We start from the raw sequence: 19,200 nt of genomic DNA on the forward strand, positions 1-19,200 counted from the left end.
TTATAGTGTGTGGCCTTACGTTCAGATCTTTAATTCATTTTGAGTTTATTTTTTTGTGTATGGTGTTAGGAAGTGTTCTAATTTCATTCTTTTACATGTAGCTGTCCAGTTTTCCCAGCACCACTTAAAGAGACGGTCTTTTCTCCATTGTATCTTCTTGCCTCCTTTGTCATAGATTAGGTGACCATAGGTGCATGGAAAAGATGCTCAACATCACTAATTATTAGAGAAATGTAAATCAAAACTACAGTGAGGTATCACCTCATACCAGTAAGAATGGCCATCATCAAAAAATCTACAAACAACAAATGCTGGAGAGGGTGTGGAGAAAAGGGAACCCTCATGCCCTGTTGGTGGGAGTATAAATTGATACAGCCACTATGGAAAACAGTATGGAGGTTCCTTAAAAGACTAAAAATAGAACTACCATACGACCCAGCAATCCCACTACTGGGCATATACCCAGAGAAAACCATAATTCAAAAAGACACATGCACCCCAGTGTTCATAGCAGCACTATTTACAATAGGCAGGACATGAAAGCAACCTAAATGTCCATCAACAGAGGAATGGATATAGAAGATGTGGTACATGTGTACAATGGAGTATTACTCAGTCATAAAAAGGAAATAGAGACACAGAGGTAGAGACACAAATGTATGGATACCAAGGGGGAAAGCGGGGGTGGGTGGGAGGAATTGGGAGATTGGGATTGAGACACTTACACTTTGGTACCACGTATAAAATAGACAACTAATGGGAACGTACTGTATAGCACAGGGAAGTCTATTTAATGCACTGTGGTGACCAAAATGGGAAGGAAGTCCAAAAGGGAGGGGCTATATGTATACATATAGCGGATTCATTTTTGCTGTACAGTAGAAACTAACACAACATTGTAAAGCAACTGTACTCCAATAAAAATAAAGAAAAAGAATTAAGAAGGTCCAGCGACAGGGAGAAATGCAAGCATGTTACAAAGGCAAGTTGTGCAGTTGCCTCACCAGGAGTTTTGTTTTGTTTTGAGTGGATGGTGTGTTCTCTGACTTGGGGTTGTCTCTCTGGGACCATGTTGAGGTCTTTGAAAATCTCTCATGCTCCCCCCATCCCTTGTCACCTCTGCTCCTTGTGGTCAGTAGGTTCTGGTCCACATACCCACGCTAGGTTGACTCTTGGAATCCCCCAAGCTCGGCCTGATTTTTAAAAGATATTCTAACCTGAATTCAGTGTATTGTTTTTATATTTTAACCAAAATGTAATGAATCTATACAGTATATGCTGATTAAGAAAACTGAAAAAGTAAAATAAAACCATGTCATTTTTCTACTGTGAATTGTGGCCCTGCAGTTAATGTAGATGTTTTTGTTTGCAAAAAATCATCTTCTCTAGTATTTAAGTGATGGAAATAAAATAGTTTAAAGATATAAACCAAAAAACAATATGCAGAACATTTTTTCCCTTTGGTGATGTAGAGCTGTGTAGGTGTGTCCCCGTCTCCCTGGGCAGCCTCGAGGGGAGGACTCTTATGGGAGATGCCAGTTAACTTTGGGGGAGGCTGTTTCAAGAAATACCATGTAGCAGCACTGCTAGGTGCTAGGTTTTCTACAGCTGTGAAGGAAACAAAATACTCTGGCGGACCTTAAGTTCTAGAGAAAGAAGGGGAGGCAGACAGTAAACACACCAGTGTTTAGTCTGTCAGCTGGAAATAGGTGCTGTGGATAGAACATTGGTGAGGTCAGTAGGAAGGAAAATGACAGTGGCTGGTGGGACAAGAAGAGATGTTTTATGTGGTGGAGGTAGGATGTCCTCCGGAATAAAGTGCCATCTGAGCAGAGGCCTGAAGGAAGTGAAGGGTAAACCCACGCCTTGGGTATAACTGGGGGAAGAGCATTCTGAGCAGAGGAAACAGCCCGTGCAAATGTCCTGGGGCAGGAATGTGCTTGTTGTGTTTGTTATAGGGCAGCATGGAGGCCAGCACAGTGGGACAGGGAGGAACATTGGAGCTGTGGCCCATGGGGCCATGTAGACTGGGGTGAAGACTTTGGCTTTTCCTCCTCAGAGGGTTTTGAGCTGCAGAATCACTCAGAAATGACTTGTGCTCTGAAGGCATGATTCTGGCTGTTCTGTGGGGAGGCCACATCCACGAGAAGATTGTAGCAGTAATCCAGGCGGAGTGGATCAGGGTAGTGGTTGTAGATTTGGCAAAAAAGTGATTGGATTCTGGATTTTGAAGGTGAGTCAATGGGGTTTGCTGGTGGATCTGACATGAGTGTGTTTGTGTGTGTCTTTGGGGGGTGTTGCTAGGGGAGTTTGAGGGTCAGGGAGAGAGTGTCAGAGCCAGGGGTGACTCTGCAGGTTTTGGCCCGAGCAGCAGGAGAAGCACAGTTATTACAGAGCTGGGAGAGTCTGTGGGCAGAGCATGTGCTGGTGGTGGGGGACCAATAGGTTGTGTTTGACATGTTAAGTTGGGGTGTTGGTGGAGCCGTCGAGGTGGGCGTTGTGTGTATGAGTCTCGAGTTCAGAGAGGCAACCCGGATAGAGGTTTAAGTGGGTGTTGCCAGCATACAGCTGGTGTTTGAAGCTGTGAGACTGGATGAGGTCAGTTAGGGGATGTATGTAGGTGGAGAGGATGTCCCAGGACTGTGTGCTGGGATGCTCCAGGGTTTAGGGGGTGAAAAGATGAGGAGGAACAGCAGAGGACACTGAGACATGATGTCCAGTGAGGTAAGATGAGCAAGAGAGCTTGATGGCTCAGAAGCAAGGTGTCTTGGTCAGTTGGGGCTGATTTAACAAAGTGCCATAAACTGGGTGGCTTATAAGCAACAGATACTTATTTCTCACCGTTCTGGAGGCTGGAAGTCTGAGATCATGGGCCCAGCATGGTTGGGTTCTGGGTTGCAGACAGCCGACTTCTCTCTGTGTCCCCTCTTGGTGGAAAGGACTCCAAGAGAGGTGTCCTCACCTCTCAGTGGGGGTGCTCTCTGGTGTCCCTTTTCTAAGAGCACTAATCTCATCCATGGGGGCTCCACCCTTATAACCTAATCACCTCCCAAGGCCCCACCTCCAAATACCATCACACTAGGGGTTAGAATTCCAACATATGTATTTTTGGGGGGAGGGCAGGGCACAAGCATTCAAAACATAACATTAAGTGAAGAATGTTTCAAGAAGGAGAGAGTGATCTTATCCAGTGCTCTTAATTACATCAAATACGTAAATGATTGGGAATTGACCACTGGATTTGGCAGTATGGAAGACACTGGTGATCTTAAACTACTACCTACTTAATCTTTTACACTCTGTTTTGTACTCTACAAGTCTCGCCCCACTTGCTTCATGGTACTTGCTTAACCTGCTTCCAAATAGTTGTGCCCTGGCATCAGGCAATTCTGTTCTGTTGCAGCCTTTGCCCTTGGATTTGACAGATGAGAAATAGATCTCTGAATCTTGCCATATAGAGTTCTCAGAGCAGAAGGATCTTAAGGGAAGAAATGTGTGAAGGAGTGAGGTTATATGTTGGGATTATTCTCCAGTTGGCAGACCTGTAATTTAGATGTCATTCCACCTCTGTGATTTTGAGTTGTCAGTGACTCTTGTCATTTAGACACACAAAGTGTGTTTTAAAAAAAACCTTAAAATTCAATAATAGTTTTTTGCTAACAGGTTAAGAAAATTTACAGGTAATAATAATGTCCTCATAGAATGTAGGGATGGAAAGGACTTAAAACTACAATAGCTAGATAAGAAATCTATTTTCAAGAACATATTTTCCAGGGGCTCCATTTTGCCAAGAAGCTCTGTTTTCTAGTACTTCAGAGACAGAGTCTCGGTGTTTTTATAGGACTCATTGATAGAAGAGAGTTTATGTTTTATTAGTCTTCACACACATGGCAGGTTTAGAGAATTTAACCAGCTCTGGGGCTGTGTTTTATATTCAGGCATGACTCTTAGGTCACTGAGTTTGTCCATTACTTGTAGAATGCCTGCAAGCTATTGGCACTCACAGTTGGACCTGACTCATTATGTATGAATCACGCCTCTTCTCTTGAAGAACATGTTCTGAATCTTCTTGAACTTGACTTTAATAAGGGGAATTTCATTGCATGTCATAAATGTGACGGATCTCAATGTTGAATGCTTACAGAATTATTCCATTTCGTTTCTCGTGTTATTGTTCGTATTAGGCACGCACACACTTTCAATGAGATGTATTTAAAGATGATACCTTTTTAATGATTATAATTAGCATGCTTATCAGATTTGAATCTCTTAAGAAAGTAATAGTTACGTATTTTCACAGAGTATTGCTCTTTAAAAGATTTCATTCTACGGGAAATAACATTTAATGAGGTGTAGTTGTTGGCAAACAGGAGTTTTATTTTTTCAAACATTTGTTTAAAATTTGCTTACCTAGTAATATAAATCTTTTAAAGTATACGAGAAGTAGATTGGAGAAATCTGATCCAGAATCTAAGGGTTTTTTTTGAGTAATTGTGTTTTACGTCCTTGATTTCTGAAATAATTGGTGTTTTGCGTCTGTTTTATTCTCTTAATTATATAATACATGTGTTTGGAGGAGTTACTGTTCTAAAATGGAACTTTTATGCATAGGATGTGAGCTAACAGAAATCTGCCTGTTACAAATGTACTCTTTAATATATTTGCCACCAACTGTGATAGGTCTGCTTACTCTGTTTGAGTCTTTTCTTGTTGAATGGGGATGAGAATAACTAGTTCACTGGGTTTTTGGAAGCACTAACTGAGATGCTGTATGTGAAAGAGTGCTTGGTACGTAACAAACACTTAGTAGGTGTCTTTGTAATCAGAACTGTAGTGTCTCATACCCGTTGGGTTGGAGAAAGGTGAGAAGTTGTTTCACTTTGGAAAGCTGTGTGGGGAGCATTTATTGGGGCCTCTGTGCTGAGTGCTGGGATCAACAGTGGTGATAAGAAACAGCATGTCGTCCTCAGGGAACTCAAGTCTACTGACGTATATCATAGCCGTGTTTTAATATGGTATCGTCTCTGTAATCATTCTTTTTAAATTTAATTTTTATTTTATAGTGTAATATAGTGGATTTACAATGCTGTGTTAGTTTCAGTTGCACAGCAAAGTGAATCAGTTATACATATATCCACTCTTTTTTAGATTCTTTTCCCATATAGGTCATTACAGAGCATTGAGTAGAGTTCCCTGTGCTATACAGTAGGTCCTTGTTGTTTATCTGTTTTATATGTAGTAGTGTGTATATGTTGATCCCAAACTCCTAATATATCCCTTCCCCCCACCTTTCCCCTTTGGTAACCATCAGTTTGTTTTCTAAGTCTGTAATCATTCTCAGTCTTTCTGGGGTCATAGACTACTTTGAGAATCTGATGAACTCAATGCAACTTCTTGGAAGAGGCATTCAACACACAGGCGTGCGCGCGCACACACAAACACACAATTTTATATTCAATTTTATGAGCTCATTTGTTCACTGTACTCAATTTCATGAACTCCGTGAAGGCAGTCACGCACTGTAAGTTAGGAATCTTTGCTTTGGGGATATAATAACTGGTCAGTCTGAGACTTCAGTAATGAGCTTGTCTGAGATGAGGGGATTGACCTGGCTGCCAGGCTTTTGGTTGAGTCATGTTGCCAGCAGTCCAAATATGGTGGCCCAAGAGATGGAAAAGCCAAGCATGAGCTGGACTAGAATCATATGTGAAGGGTGGGTCTCCGTCTCCAGCATCTCTTCTGGGGCTGCTCCAGAAAGGTGAGTGGAGGCATAGTGGTCTGGCTTTGGAGCAAGGCTCTGAGTAGAAGCTCAAAGTAGTAATTTACATTTTCCTGATGATGTATGATGTGAGCATTTTTTCATAAGCTACTTACCACACGTGTTCCTTTTTGGTGCGGTATCTGTTAAATCATTTAAAAATTTTTAAAACCATTTTTAAATCAGGTTGTTTAAGAGCTCTTTGTATATTTTGGATAACTGTCCTTTATCAGATGTGTCCTTTGCAAATATTTTCTCCCAGTCTGTGGCTTGTTTTCTTATTCTATTGATAATGTGTTTTGGGGAACAGAAGTTTTAAATTTTAATGAAGTCCAGTTTATCAGTTATTTTTCTTTAATGGATAATATCTTTGGTGTTTTATCTAAAAAGGCATCACCATACGCAAGATCACCTAGGTTTTCTCCTATGTTATCTGCTAGGAGTTTTATAGTTTTGCATTTTATATTTAGGTCCATTTTGAGTTAATTTTTTGTTGTTGTTGCTGTCTGTTGGGTCTTCGTTGCTGTGTGCAGACTTTCTCTAGTTGCAGTGAGTGGGGGCTGCTCTTTGTTGCGGTGCATGGGCTTCTCATTGCGGTGGCTTCTCTTGTTGCAGAGCGTGGGCTTCAGTAGTTGTGGCGCACGGCCTCAGTAGTTGTGGTGCACAGGCTTAGCTGCTCTGCGGCATGTGGGATCTTCCCAGACCAGGGATTGAACCCATGTCCCCTTCATTGGCAGACAGATTCTTAACCACTGTGCCACCAGGGAAGTCCTGAGTTAATTTTTGTGAAGGGTAATTTTTTGTGTGAGGTCTGTGTATAGTATCGTTTTTTGCATGTAGATGTCCAGTTGTTTCAGCATCATTTGCTGAAAAGATATTTTTGCTCCATTGTATTGCCTTTTCTCCTTTGTCAAAGATCAGCTGACTCTATATATGTATGTCTATTTCTGGGCTCTCTGTTCTGTTCCATTGATTTTTTTTTTTGTTCTTTTGACAGTACCACACTGTCTTGATTACAGTAGCTTCATAGTAAGTCTTGAAGTCGTGCAGTCTCAGACCTCCCACTTTGTTCTCCTTCAATATTGTATTATTGTATTGGCCATTCTGGGTTTTTTGCCTCTCTGCATACATGTTAGAGTCAGTTTTTCAATATCCACAGAATAACTTGCTGGGGTTTTGATTTGCATTGCATTGAATCTGTAGAGTAAGATTGCAAGAACTGACATCTTGGTAAAATTGAGTCTTCCTATCCATGAACAAGAATATCTGTTCATTTATTTAGTTCTCCTCTGATTTCATCATAATTCCCTTTTGCTCAGGGGAGGTCAGTCTTTTGTTCTATCTGAGCCTTCAACTGATTGGACGAGGCCCACCACATTTAAGGAGGGCAATCTGCTTTACTCAAAAGTCCACCAGTTTAAATGTAAATCTCATCCCAAAACATCCTCTTGTTAACAGGATAATGTTGGACCAAATATCTGGGCACCGTGGTCCAGCCAAGTCAACACATAAAATTAACCATCACGGACAGTAATGTGAAAGCTGTTGAAAAACAGACTGATTCATGTAATTACATATATACAAAGGGCATGTGGATTTGAATTTTTTTGCAAGCTGCTTTCTTTCTTTTTAAAACATTCCCCTAAGTGGATCATTGGGAAAAATTTGAATGGAAACTATTTAGCTGCAGCAAAGAAGGTAACTTTACAGAAAGAAATAAGTCATGTATGAGGGAGAGAGATATACCGATGAAAATAAAATCTTTAGCAAACAATTGTCTTATTCCATTGAATTCAGAGCCCTGGACCTTTGTGATATGTCAATTCAGTCTTGACTGTTTCTCTGCAGTGATAGCCAATAAAAGACCTGTAGGAAATTTTTCCTAGTAGAGAGAAAATAGTTGCTGACTCTTTGGAAGGGTATTCTTTAAAAACAGGGAAATGTTTAAAGCAATAGCAGAAATGTCTATAAAGTGAGATTGACAGCTAGAGAATAATTGAAGGGAAATGTGCAAGAATGAGAGAAATTCCATGTTTTATTGGATAAAAGTCTTTAACCAGCAAACAGTGATAAGGTTTTAAATTTCTTCTAATAGTTTTAGAGGCTATTTATCTTCTAGGCTCCTAAAGATATGATGCAGAGTAATATAAGTTATACCTTGAGAATGTCATAAATAGTTCTTATCTTTATGGCTTTTGTTTTGTAAATTATGGCTGTTTATTGGGCTCAGAGGTCCTGGGGAACTTCAGAGAAAGCAGTTGGTCCCTTGGAGATTAAGCTATGGATATGTAGTACCTTGTGTTTCTTTAATCTCTGGGTGATGCCCTTGTCTGAAATGAACAGTATCAGTGTTGCCTAATGCAGTAATACCATGTACTCACCCAGAAGGAGAACTCAAGAGAAATACTAAATTTCTGTCCTATCTCATAAGGTGTTTAATGCTGACTCAATTAAATGAATGATCTGTCGCTTTCTGGGTTATGTGTGCCGAAACTGAAATCTTAACCAGTAACTTACATCATATGTAAGCAGTTACGAGCCAGGCAAATACTGGGTTGGCCAAAACTTTCTCTCGGGTTTTCCGTAAGATGTTGCGAAACCCCGCACGAACTTTTTGGCCAACCCAGTAAAAGAAGAAACAAAAAGCAATGGCGGTTCCTTTATGAATGCTTGTGATGTACTGTGGTGCTAAATCACATTTTATCGAGAGGTCTGTGCAATATCCATGGTAACGGTAGTTCCTAATCTGAATTCAACAAGTTCTCTTTCATCCAAAGATTAGTTAAAAAACAGACGCAATTTATAAAACCATCTAATCTGTCAGACCTTCCCTCCTGTGATAAAATTTTATTAAACACCTACTATGTGCAGTTGTTATAGGTACAGGTATATAGTAGTAAGGCAGTGATATGATGATTCCTAGGCTCACGGAGTCATCAGGCAGGGACTCATTACACAAATGAGTATGAACATGTCATTATAAATTGTACTAAGTCTAGGGAGGGAAAGAATGTGGGATTCCAGAAGAGAACACAGTTTATCGTGGAAATTAGGGAAGATCAGGGAGGACGTGAGATGAGGAGGGGTTGGTTGGGGCGAGATGGGGGAAAGTGTTTCTATGAAGAAGGAAGAGGATGTGCAGAGCCCTAATGCAGCCCTTTGGAAGAGATGGGTTTAGAGAAAACCAGCATAGAGAGCAAAGGGAAGAAGAGTGGAGTGGCCCCAGTGATGCGGGATGTTGAGCCTGGCTTAGGAGTTAGAAATTTATTCCAAGATTCAGTGTCTGGACGACATGATCTCATGCCTTGTTTTAAAAGGCTCATGTTGAATATGATATACAAAGTTAAGACCTCTGCTATATCTAATGAAGAATTAACATCTACCATAAATAAAGAGCTCCTACAAATTGGCATTAAAAAAGAAAAAGGTATCTCTATAGAAAAATACATGAAGAGTAAGTTCCCAGCAAAGAAATCTGAATTGTCATCATGTTTTTTTGATACTAAGCCTCCCTGATATCAATAAAGTGAAAACTAAAAAATCAGTTTCGTATGGTTGAGATTGTTAACAAAATCAGAGAAGTCTGAGAATGTAAAATACTGGCAAGAATGGGGGGAAATGGGAAATTTTATATACTCATGGTCATTGTTCAAATTGCAAGCATAAATTTGGAGGACAGTTTGCTGATATCTAGTAAATTCCTACTCCCAGGAATTGATCCTATGGAATGTCTCCTGTAAAATTTAATGGCCTAGGGCCTTCCCTGGTGGCGCAGTGGTTGAGAGTCTGCCTGCCGATGCAGGGGACACAGGTTCGTGCCCTGGTCCGGGAAGATCCCACATGCCGCGGAGCGGCTGGGCCCGTGAGCCATGGCCGCTGAGCCTGTGCGTCCGGAGCCTGTGCTCCGCAACAGGAGAGGCCACAGCAGTGAGAGGCCCGCATGCTGCAAAAAAAAAAAAAAAATTTAGTGGCCTAATCTCAGCCTTACTCTTCCTTGTCCTATCAGCAGCGATTGACACAGTTGATCATTCTCTTCTTGGTGGAAGTTCTGGGGGGTGAAGTTGAAGGGGCTGAACAGTGACTGAAGAGTTAAGTCTTCTTTGCTAAGTTTGGTTTTGGAGGGGAGCAGGGAGGTAGGAAATTGTCAGACAAGTGAGTTCGAGGGCTTTTTTTTTAAAAAAAAGGGATGAGTGATTCCAGAACTTGTGGGTGATGGTTTAGCCCAGTGTTTTTCTTTCCCCAGCAGTTATAAGTCTAGTCGCTGTAGTTTTAGAGGGGCCTGGGTGGTGAGGCTGAGTGAGGCTTAGTGGGGACAGAGGATGGGAAGGTTGAAGGGCTCAGAGTGTGTGGACCTGGGCTGGGCAAGATTGGGAGTGAGTGGATTTTTAAAAATTTTATTGGAGTAGAGTTGATTTACAATGTTTAGTTTAGTTTCAAGTGTACAGCAAAGTGATTCAGTTATACCTACATATATATCTATTCTTTCTCATTTTCTTTTCCCATATAGGTTATTCCTATATTACATATAGGAATAAAGAGTAGAGTTCCTTGTGCTAGACAGTAGGTCCTTGTTGGTTTGGAAGTGGGTGGTTTTAAAGGAAGCAGAACAGGCATAGTGGATCCCTTAAGGAAAGCGCCACTTCACCTCTTGTGTGTCCCTGACAGGGACATTCCGTGCTGCTCCTCCAAATATTATGTAATCCCACCAAATCCCCTCAACAGTCCATTCCTGCAAATAGATATGTAGGGAGGTACTTGTCTTACTTAAACAGGCAAAATAAAATACAAGAAGAGCTTATTAGAATCAATTCATTCTTCAGTAAGTTGCGACTTGCATAAGTTGTAGGAATAATTTAACCGAGAAGTGAAGTTGCAGAGCAACTGCTTAAGCCAGATTTGGAGTATAGGGGTAATGACATCTGGTTTGAATGAATGCTGAGTTCTGTGATTATCTCAAGTGGGCTGTTTTACTTGTTTCTATGTGCTTTTGTGCATAACATAAAGAACAGAAGTTTGGTTTGGATGTGGAGGAAATGTACAATAGACTTTAGGAACTATAGTGTGCTCTGTTGTGTCAGTTTAAAATTATGTATAAATAGCTGTGTGTGTAAAACATTCATATTGATGTAAGCACTGTCTCATCTATTCACAACTGATCTCGTTCTCCTAAAAAATACCAGCAAGTTACTGTCTCCAATAATGATCTTTGTGCATGGGGTATCCTGTATATTGTGTTAAGACTATTATTTCTAAGTTTAACCAGAGAGATTGCATTTCACTACCATATAGCAGGTGATCAATTTTATAATAATGTGAAGAAGCAGGAATAGAAGATGAAAGTGAATTGGATTCCCATAATGGTTTATACTGGGAATTATTTTCCATGAGGTAGATTATAATTTTTAAAAATTTTTATTGAAGTATAGTTGATTTACAGTGTTGTGTTGGTTTCAGGTGTACAGCATAGTGATTCAGTTACACCTATATACCTATCTGTTCTTTTTCAGATTCTTTTCCCTTGTGGGTTATTAGAAAATATTGAGTAGAGTTCCCTGTGCTATACAGTAGGTCCTTGTTGATTATTTTATATATAGTAGTGTGTATATGTTAATACATTTCTTTTAGATTCCACAGGTAAGTGGTATCATATGATATCTGTCTTTCTCTTACTTGCTTCACTTAGTATGATCATCTCTAGGTTCATCCGAGATTATTATTATTTTTTGTGCCAGTTTGTCAGTGTTTCATGATGTGATCATGATGGCAAAGCTAGCATTAACATCCAGGTTAGGGAGAGGCGGGTAAGAGATTAGAAGGCAAAAAAGTCACCCTTTTTTGAAAATTCTGGAAGGAATTTTTATTCTAATTATAATTTTTCAAATTAATAAAATATTAATATGTGATTTTATACTCATGGCCATCATTTTGTATCCATTGATTTGGTGTACAGGTTTATTCAAAGTTAAATTTGGATTGCAAGAAATTGTTAGCCTGTAGTTAAAACATCACTTGGAGACATTTCATATATGTTCTTCTGAAAGAAAACTTACTATGTTATACAAACATTGGAATGCACTGAAGAAGGAATGATTGGCTACATTATCAAAGAATACTTCACTTTTTACAAGGGTTGATACTTTACCACTTGAGTAATAACTGCTAGGAAGCTTATATTTATTTTCTCATTTAATCCATACAACCATCCAATGAAGTAGCTGCCATTAAAAGTCACATCTGACCCCATGATAAGCTAGTTTCAACAAAAGATAACTTCTTATCTATTCCCAATATTGAGGAAATCTCTAAGCAATGTGTAGAATATTAAGTAGCAAAGGCCTTTCTTTTTAAGGGATAAATTAAATTATTTATGCAGAAATACTGACCAAGGTTTTAATGAGTATGGCATGAATGTTAAACGTTCTAATTATGTAGAATATTCTGAGGTCAACTTATTTTTTCTGTTTCAACCTAAGGTTATCATTGTCTCCATCATTTGCTTCCAACAATTCTTAGATAATTTCTTTGTTGAATTCTGTTCTTTGGAGCGAAATAATAATAATATTTCTTTTTGTAATTATACAAGTATATTTATATAATGGAAAGAGGTCTGAAACTTTGAATTGAAACTTTTCCTCCATTCTGTGTAAGTTCTAAGGAATGTGTGTGTATGTGTGTGTGTATTTTTGTGCACGTATATATGATTTTTATGACCTTCTTCACAAGTTATATCTTAATTGAGGCTGTATTTATTATTAAAGACAGAAATACTTCTGTCTATATGTTTGAACCCCAGTAGTATGTAATGTGGTCCATTGCACTTAGTAGGAGCTTATCAGTCCTCTCCAATCATTTTATGATCTATTCTCTTGTTTGTAGGAACAATTTAATTTGAACCCTATGTGAAATATTAGTACAGATTCTTTCCTTTAAAAATCTCCAAGGGAGAGAACTCTACAGTCTTTTATTCTTAATAGTATGTGTAAGTGCTTCCATTTATAATTCAAGCTTCTCTGTTGCCTCATTTCTTTAGCAAACTCTGTGTTAAAGAATCTTTTCCCAATAAGTCAAAGGCTTGCTGCCTCACATTTTGTAACGGCCCAGTTCTCTGGTGAGCTGGGAGTAGCTGTGGATTGAACAGTCTTATTTATCTCTTCTTCCTCCAGAAACCCCGTTAAAGTGATAGTAAAGGAATAACAAATACATAAACCAGCAACAGAAAGAATTGCAGAGGCACCAGCGCAGAAAGGAAATTTCATGTTTCTGGTGGCCTGAGAGCTGATGAAGGCTTGGTGACTGCTGCCGCAGACCTGGACACATGTGCAGGCTGCAGCTGAGGGGGCCCTGGGATCCCCCGCAGGCACCGGACTTTGGATTGAATGCCCGGTGGGTGGGAGTCCCCCGTGGCGCTGAGAAGTACAGGGTTGAACGGGATGCTTGTAATTGGAACACCTCCCAGGCTCTGTCTCCCCTACCCCTTTGGTACAACCAAGGACCAGAATCCACAGGCTCCTCCCTCAAGCTCACCTCTGAAGAAATGGGCAGAACTGACCGGGGAGAAGCAGGGAATCTAGTTTGGGAGTTTGCTTCACAGAGGGGAGTTGCTTAGTGCCCACTCTGAGTCAAAAACCTCTGTTCCAGGACACGAATCTCACTTTCAGGCTTTCTCTAGTGTCCAATTTAAGTATGATGCACGACTAAAGGCCACCAGTCACTCCAGGAGAGCCTCTGATACAGGAGAGAAAGAGGCAGATAAAAAAACAAAAAATCCCATAAGAATCAGAGGATTCAGGGCACAGAAGAGGAGAACATCCTCTAATTACTATAATGAGGGGTTTTGAAAAATGGCATCTGGTAAGAAAAATGTTTAGAAGAAAGGAACAACCAAAGAGCAAGAAAGAACCATTACAAATTAAGAACATGACTGATACAATGGATTCAAGTTGAGCAAATGGCCAGAAAGAAGAACAAAATACCCCTGTTTAAACTCTAGGATTGTAAGGAATGTGACTTTCCTTTTACCCACAGTGTGTTTGAGTGAAAGTGGCCTCACTGTTCATGGTAATTGTTCTCCCCATCTTTCAAATGAGCAGAAAGGCATGATACAGCCGACTTCTCCATGGACCTGTCTTTTCTATGTGGTGACAGGGAAGGAGAGGTAAGTGTGTCCATCTGACCCCAGCCCAGGTCTCAGTGTTCAGGATCTGCCTGAATGGGCAGCTCGGATGGGTGACTTTGTGTTCCCCCAGACCAATGTCCGTAGGAAACAGTATCCTTGAGAAATGGTGAATTACTTTATGTTTACATGTGCTCAGTGGGGCTGGAAATCCACCAAGAGTGGTGGTTTCCCAAATTCTGAAAAAATGATGGTAATCTTCTGCCTTTCATTTGGAATTCCTATTATAGACAGCTCTCTAATAAAGCAGTTGTAGGATTTGGGGGTCATCTAAAATGTCTTCATAAATAGAGTGTGTGTGTGTGGGGGGGTGTTTCCTTTTTCTGAAACTCAAGTTCACGATGGCTTCCTTAGGTGAGATGTGGGTACCTCTCCAAAATGAGGTATGAAAATGAAAAATGTAACTGGGACTTTTAAAAAAGAGAAGTTGACTGTTTATATAATGTTATAACTGAGTAGAACCTTGAAAACATGTTCATGAGAACGTTGTAGAAAGATCCGGATTTTATTCTTCTTATGGACTTCCAGGAGATTCTCTCTATAAGTTAAAGAAATGGGAAAATGATTACCAAGTTGTGGATACACTTTTATCCACCTAAAGTTGCGGATTTTCTCCAGTTTAATTCATTTCTTTCTTGCTGTAAAGTTCACATTTACTGTAGTTAAGTTGCGTGTTAAGTTTTCTGAGATTTAATGTGCGGATCATTTGAAGAAAAAGATAAGGACCATAGGGCAAGCAGTTGGTTTACATTTGAGAGAGATTTTTCTTACATTCATACGCCTTGATTTTGAGTCTTTGAAGAGAGATGTTCTGTAGTAAATTAAAATTCATAGTTTAAAATTTTTTAGTTAGAAATTTATATGTGGAAAATTACAGGTCAGCTTGTATTGCAATGAATTCTCAGGGCTTTCTGGGCAGTTTTTATTGTACTCGAATTTAACTGAATTGAATATTGTCTAAAACAAACGCATTGCCTGGGAATTGTAAATTCATCGGGCATAGTTTTGTATATATGGCAGTACTTCTTGTCATAGATCTTTACATTTGAAAATTGAGAGTTTTGAGAACTAAATGTCCACTAAAATAGTTGTTCTAAAATTAGCACAGTTCCTGAGAACTGTTTTCTTTCTACTTTTTAACCTAAAATGATTGGTGTACCTTTTGTAGCTAAGATACATTTTTCCATGGAGAGCCATTTGTCTAGATATTCTGTGGCAAATAAAAGCTTGCTTCAGAGCCTCGTGCAAAAGCATATTAATGGACAGTTACAGGACCTTTGGAGTGCAGGGCCCCGGATATGTAAATTTCACAGCCATCTCCAGTGTTCTCTTGCTGTGACTCAAACTATTTAAATTTCAACACTGCACAGTGTCTTCACAGGGTGCATACATATTTCAGAAATTCTAATTTAACTTTGATTACATGGATGTTAGAAACAACCCTTAAATGAAAAACTGAGTTTTCTTCTCATAGGGGATGTAGACATAAATTCTGTCAGTCACAGGACCATGTTTCCCTCGACTGTGCTAATTGTCACCCTTTTGGAATAAAAAATGAAATGCATATTTATTGGGTGCTGTTGTATATTTTGTCCTAATCTTGAAACTTTTTTTAAGCAGTCATTTTCATATTATCTCTGTCATGCCTGCAATTTAGATGGTTGATCTCTCTGTATGCAAATGCTTTGAGAATCATAGATGCTAGTGGAAAGACTCCTTATAAGTTTGGCATCTGCAAACTCGAGTTTGAGGCTGGCTCTGCCCTTGTTTTTCCAGTGAACTTGGGCGAGAGTTAGTTAAAAACAGCCACCCCATAGTATTATTAGGATGATCAAAAGATACAAAGTAAATTAAAAGGCTTTGTAAAGTGAAAGATAAATACAAATTTTAATTAATTTATCTGGTATTCCATTGCTTTGGTCTTCTCAGTCACCTTAGGCAAGCAGCAGAGCTGTCTTAGTGCATTCGGGCTGCGGTAACAAAAATACTGGGCAGCTTGTAAACAGTGGAAATTTATTTCCCACGGTTCTGGGGGCTGGATCCAAGTCCAAGATCAAGATACAGGCAGACCCCATGTCTGGTGGGGACCAGCCTCCCGGTTCACAGACAGACATCTCGCTGTGTCCTCACAGGGAAGAAGGGGCGAGGCGGGTCTCTTTGATGAGGTTACTAATCCCACTTATGAGGGCTTCAGTCTCATGAACTTATTTAATTCTAATCACGTCCCCAAGGTCCCACCTCCTAACGCAGTTACATTGGGCATTAGGATTCCACAAATGAATTTTGGAGGTGACACAAACATTCAGTCCATAGAAATGGGTGTAGCATTGAAAAATGTTTGCTGCACTTGCTAATGATGGAAAAGGATCCAATAACACAGTTTTTTGCCCCAAATATATGCATTTTCTTATAAGTATGTATGTAGAAGATGGTATTTTATTTGAGGAAAAAAATCCGGAGTAGGAAGAGATGTTGAAGAGGTGGATTGCTCTTTGCTAAGTGGGTCCAGGTCTAGGACATTGTTGTCCCACCCAAAGCTGGGCTTTCCAACTTTGCCCAAATCCCTTTCGTCTTGCTTGAGTCCCTTCCATTTTCATGTTTCTTTTGGTCTTATGATCATTAATGGGTGATGGTGGGAGATATTGACTGAGCTGCAGGTTAGTGATTGAAATAGCAGGTTGCTGCCACTGTTCCCTAAGCTGTTGGCAGTTCTGCCAAAGCATGTTGAAAGTTTCCATCTGCAGTTTGTGGGAATAAATAAAAAATATCTGGCGAGAATGTGTAGTAATTCAGTATATACTTATAACAAAACTAGAGTTGTTATTTATTAATTGCATAGACGTGCCAGGTATGGTTATATTTTTCTGACGGGTGTATCTTCTTTAATTCTTATAGCATCGCACAAGCAAAATGTTGTAGCACTAGAGGAAAGAGTCCAAGAGAAATTGGGTGAATTACTCAAAGTCATGTAGCCAGTGATGGCAGAGCCCAGCTCAGAGTCCGGGTCTTCGCCACACCGTGAGCTTGCTTTTCCCACCACCGGTGTGGCCTATTTCCCTTGGGTAATAACTCTGTTCCTTTAGGTTTGAGCTAGAAATGGTTGCATCTTGCTTTGAAGGAACCTAAACAATCTATGAACTGCTTGAGTCTCGAACCTTTCACAGAGGCTGTGTATTGAACGTGGTACCCTGGGCAGTGTCTGGGCTTCATGGGATGTGAAGGTCGGAATCACAGTGGGTGGATGGGAGTCTGGGCCAGTGTGCTGTTCCCATGTGGCCGAGGTTGTGAATCCTCTGGTGCCCTGAGAAGGCTTGGGGCCTCTCCCAGGGGTGGATGTAACCTTAGCTTTGGGACATCTGTAGCCTGGGAGCTACGGCAAGAAAGTTACATCCTTCTCAAGTCTTGGGTTTGAAGCACTTGTAGAATGCTGGCTCCCAAAGGCCGATATTTCTTTTGCAAAAGAGGTCTCAAATGCAGTACTCTCACACCGCTGTTTGGGGCCCCAGACAGCAGCCTCTACCTTGGCTTCTCTGCCGTCAGCTTCCTTTGTTTCCCTTCAAGCCTTTATGCTATTTTCAGATTCATCTTATGCAGAGATTTCCTGTTTATTAAACGTGTGTGCTGGCTTTCTGGACTGTCCACCGTTTTATTCCATTATTTCCCAATGCTCTGTGCTCAGGCCGGGCCGTGTGTCCGAGGGCTGCGCTTTCTCCATTTCCTCCCTCCGTCACTCATTAGCATATGCTGTTCCTCTCAGCCTGCAAATCCCTTCTTCCTCTTCTCTGCCTGTATAATAAACCTTTATATAATTCAGAGCCTGGCTTTATTTCCCCACCTGGAAATAAATAAAGCACCCTCATGGAGCTGTTTCTTCTTGGAACCTCCTAAATTCTGTGCTTTGGAATATTTTCTAGGTTTTGTAAAAATAATTTTATTCTTAATGGTTAGTTAATTAATTCATTCATTTTCTTTTTTTGGGCTGTGCCACGTGGCATGCGGGATCTTAGTTCCCCGACCAGGGCTTGAACCCTCCCCCCGGCATTGGAAGCGCGGAGTCCTAACCACTGGACTGTCAGGGAAGTCCCTCTTCTTTGTTGTTTACAGAAGTTTCTGAACAGATGATAAGACTTCAGGGCTTCACATTCTTTCATCTCCTTGGTGCCCAGCAAAATCTAGGCACGTGGTAGGTGTGAAGTCACCCACTGCTGACAGATTTGTTGTTGCCATTTTAGTACTTCATTTAAGCACAGCATTTAAAACGAAGAAAAATCATGAAAGAACACATGTGTACAGAAAAGTTCTGGGATTTTAACATGTTGAAAGCTCCACTGATTTGTTGAAGTGTGGTTTTTTTTTTTCTCTCTCTCCTTTGTCTCACCAGCAATCAAAGAGAAGTACACGGACTGGACGGAATTTCTCATTCGTGATTTGACTGGTTCCCGGACGGCCCCAGCCAGCCTCCTAGAAGGTGTATGTATTGTTATCCAGCTATTCTCTGTCTGAAGCAGCACAGTTACATGAGCTCACACCTAACAGCACCTTTGCATATATCCTTCTGCGGGTACATGCGTCCACACGGATATCGGTGTCCAAATAGCGTAACTTCCTGTCTTTTCCCAAATTACTTAGGTTACTGATTCTAATGGCACTGAAGAATCTTCACCTTTGGTCCAATCAATAAGTGGAAAATTTGCTTTTATATGAACACATTTTAAAATAATAACATGTTAGGATAGGTATCCACTATCCTATATGTTTAAGACTCTATCTTATGTTAGTGAATGTATATAAAATCCTGTAGAATAACTGTTTTGTAGAGGTGATGACTAAGCGTATATGTGCTGGGGTGTAGTCTCAAAGTGTATTGATAAATGGTTCCATTAACTATTGTATTCCGGCTGCATTATGCCGAAATTTAAACACATACACGTTAAGTAATAGAAATGGCTAACCATATTTAAATGTGGTTAAGGTCATTTTAAGGTACTGAAGTAAAAACAGTTTAATCTGCAATCTTGATGGTGATATGAAAATGATTTTATCATAAAACATTTTAATATTTACATTCTAGAACAGGAAGAGAAATGTACTGTTATAAATAATTATTGAGTCACCAAATCTGTTTGAAGAATGCCCCTGATAAAGGGGAGAACACAATGAATGACCAAGAATACAGTGTGGATTTTGACAATCTCATTATTCTCTTAACATTAACCATAAATTTCTCACCTGTCATAAATGATATTGATATTTTGGAACATCACGGTCT

The 19,200-nt window shown here is 40.0% G+C and overlaps 1 protein-coding gene across 5 annotated transcripts in view; it reads left to right on the top strand.

Annotated features, from left to right (window-relative positions):
* SFMBT2 (Scm like with four mbt domains 2) overlaps positions 1-19,200 on the top strand; it is a 207,613-nt gene that overhangs the window by 80,307 nt on the left and 108,106 nt on the right. For all 5 annotated transcript variants that reach the window (XM_029238723.1, XM_029238719.1, XM_029238722.1 and 2 more), the window contains exon 5: positions 18,313-18,401. In XM_029238723.1, coding sequence (XP_029094556.1) covers positions 18,313-18,401 — 89 coding nt within the window. The remainder of the gene's footprint in view (positions 1-18,312; positions 18,402-19,200) is intronic.

This window comes from Monodon monoceros, unplaced genomic scaffold (assembly GCF_005190385.1).
Source record: "Monodon monoceros isolate NGI ecotype Baffin Bay Population unplaced genomic scaffold, NGI_Narwhal_1 Super_Scaffold_21, whole genome shotgun sequence".
Lineage (NCBI taxonomy): Eukaryota > Metazoa > Chordata > Mammalia > Artiodactyla > Monodontidae > Monodon > Monodon monoceros.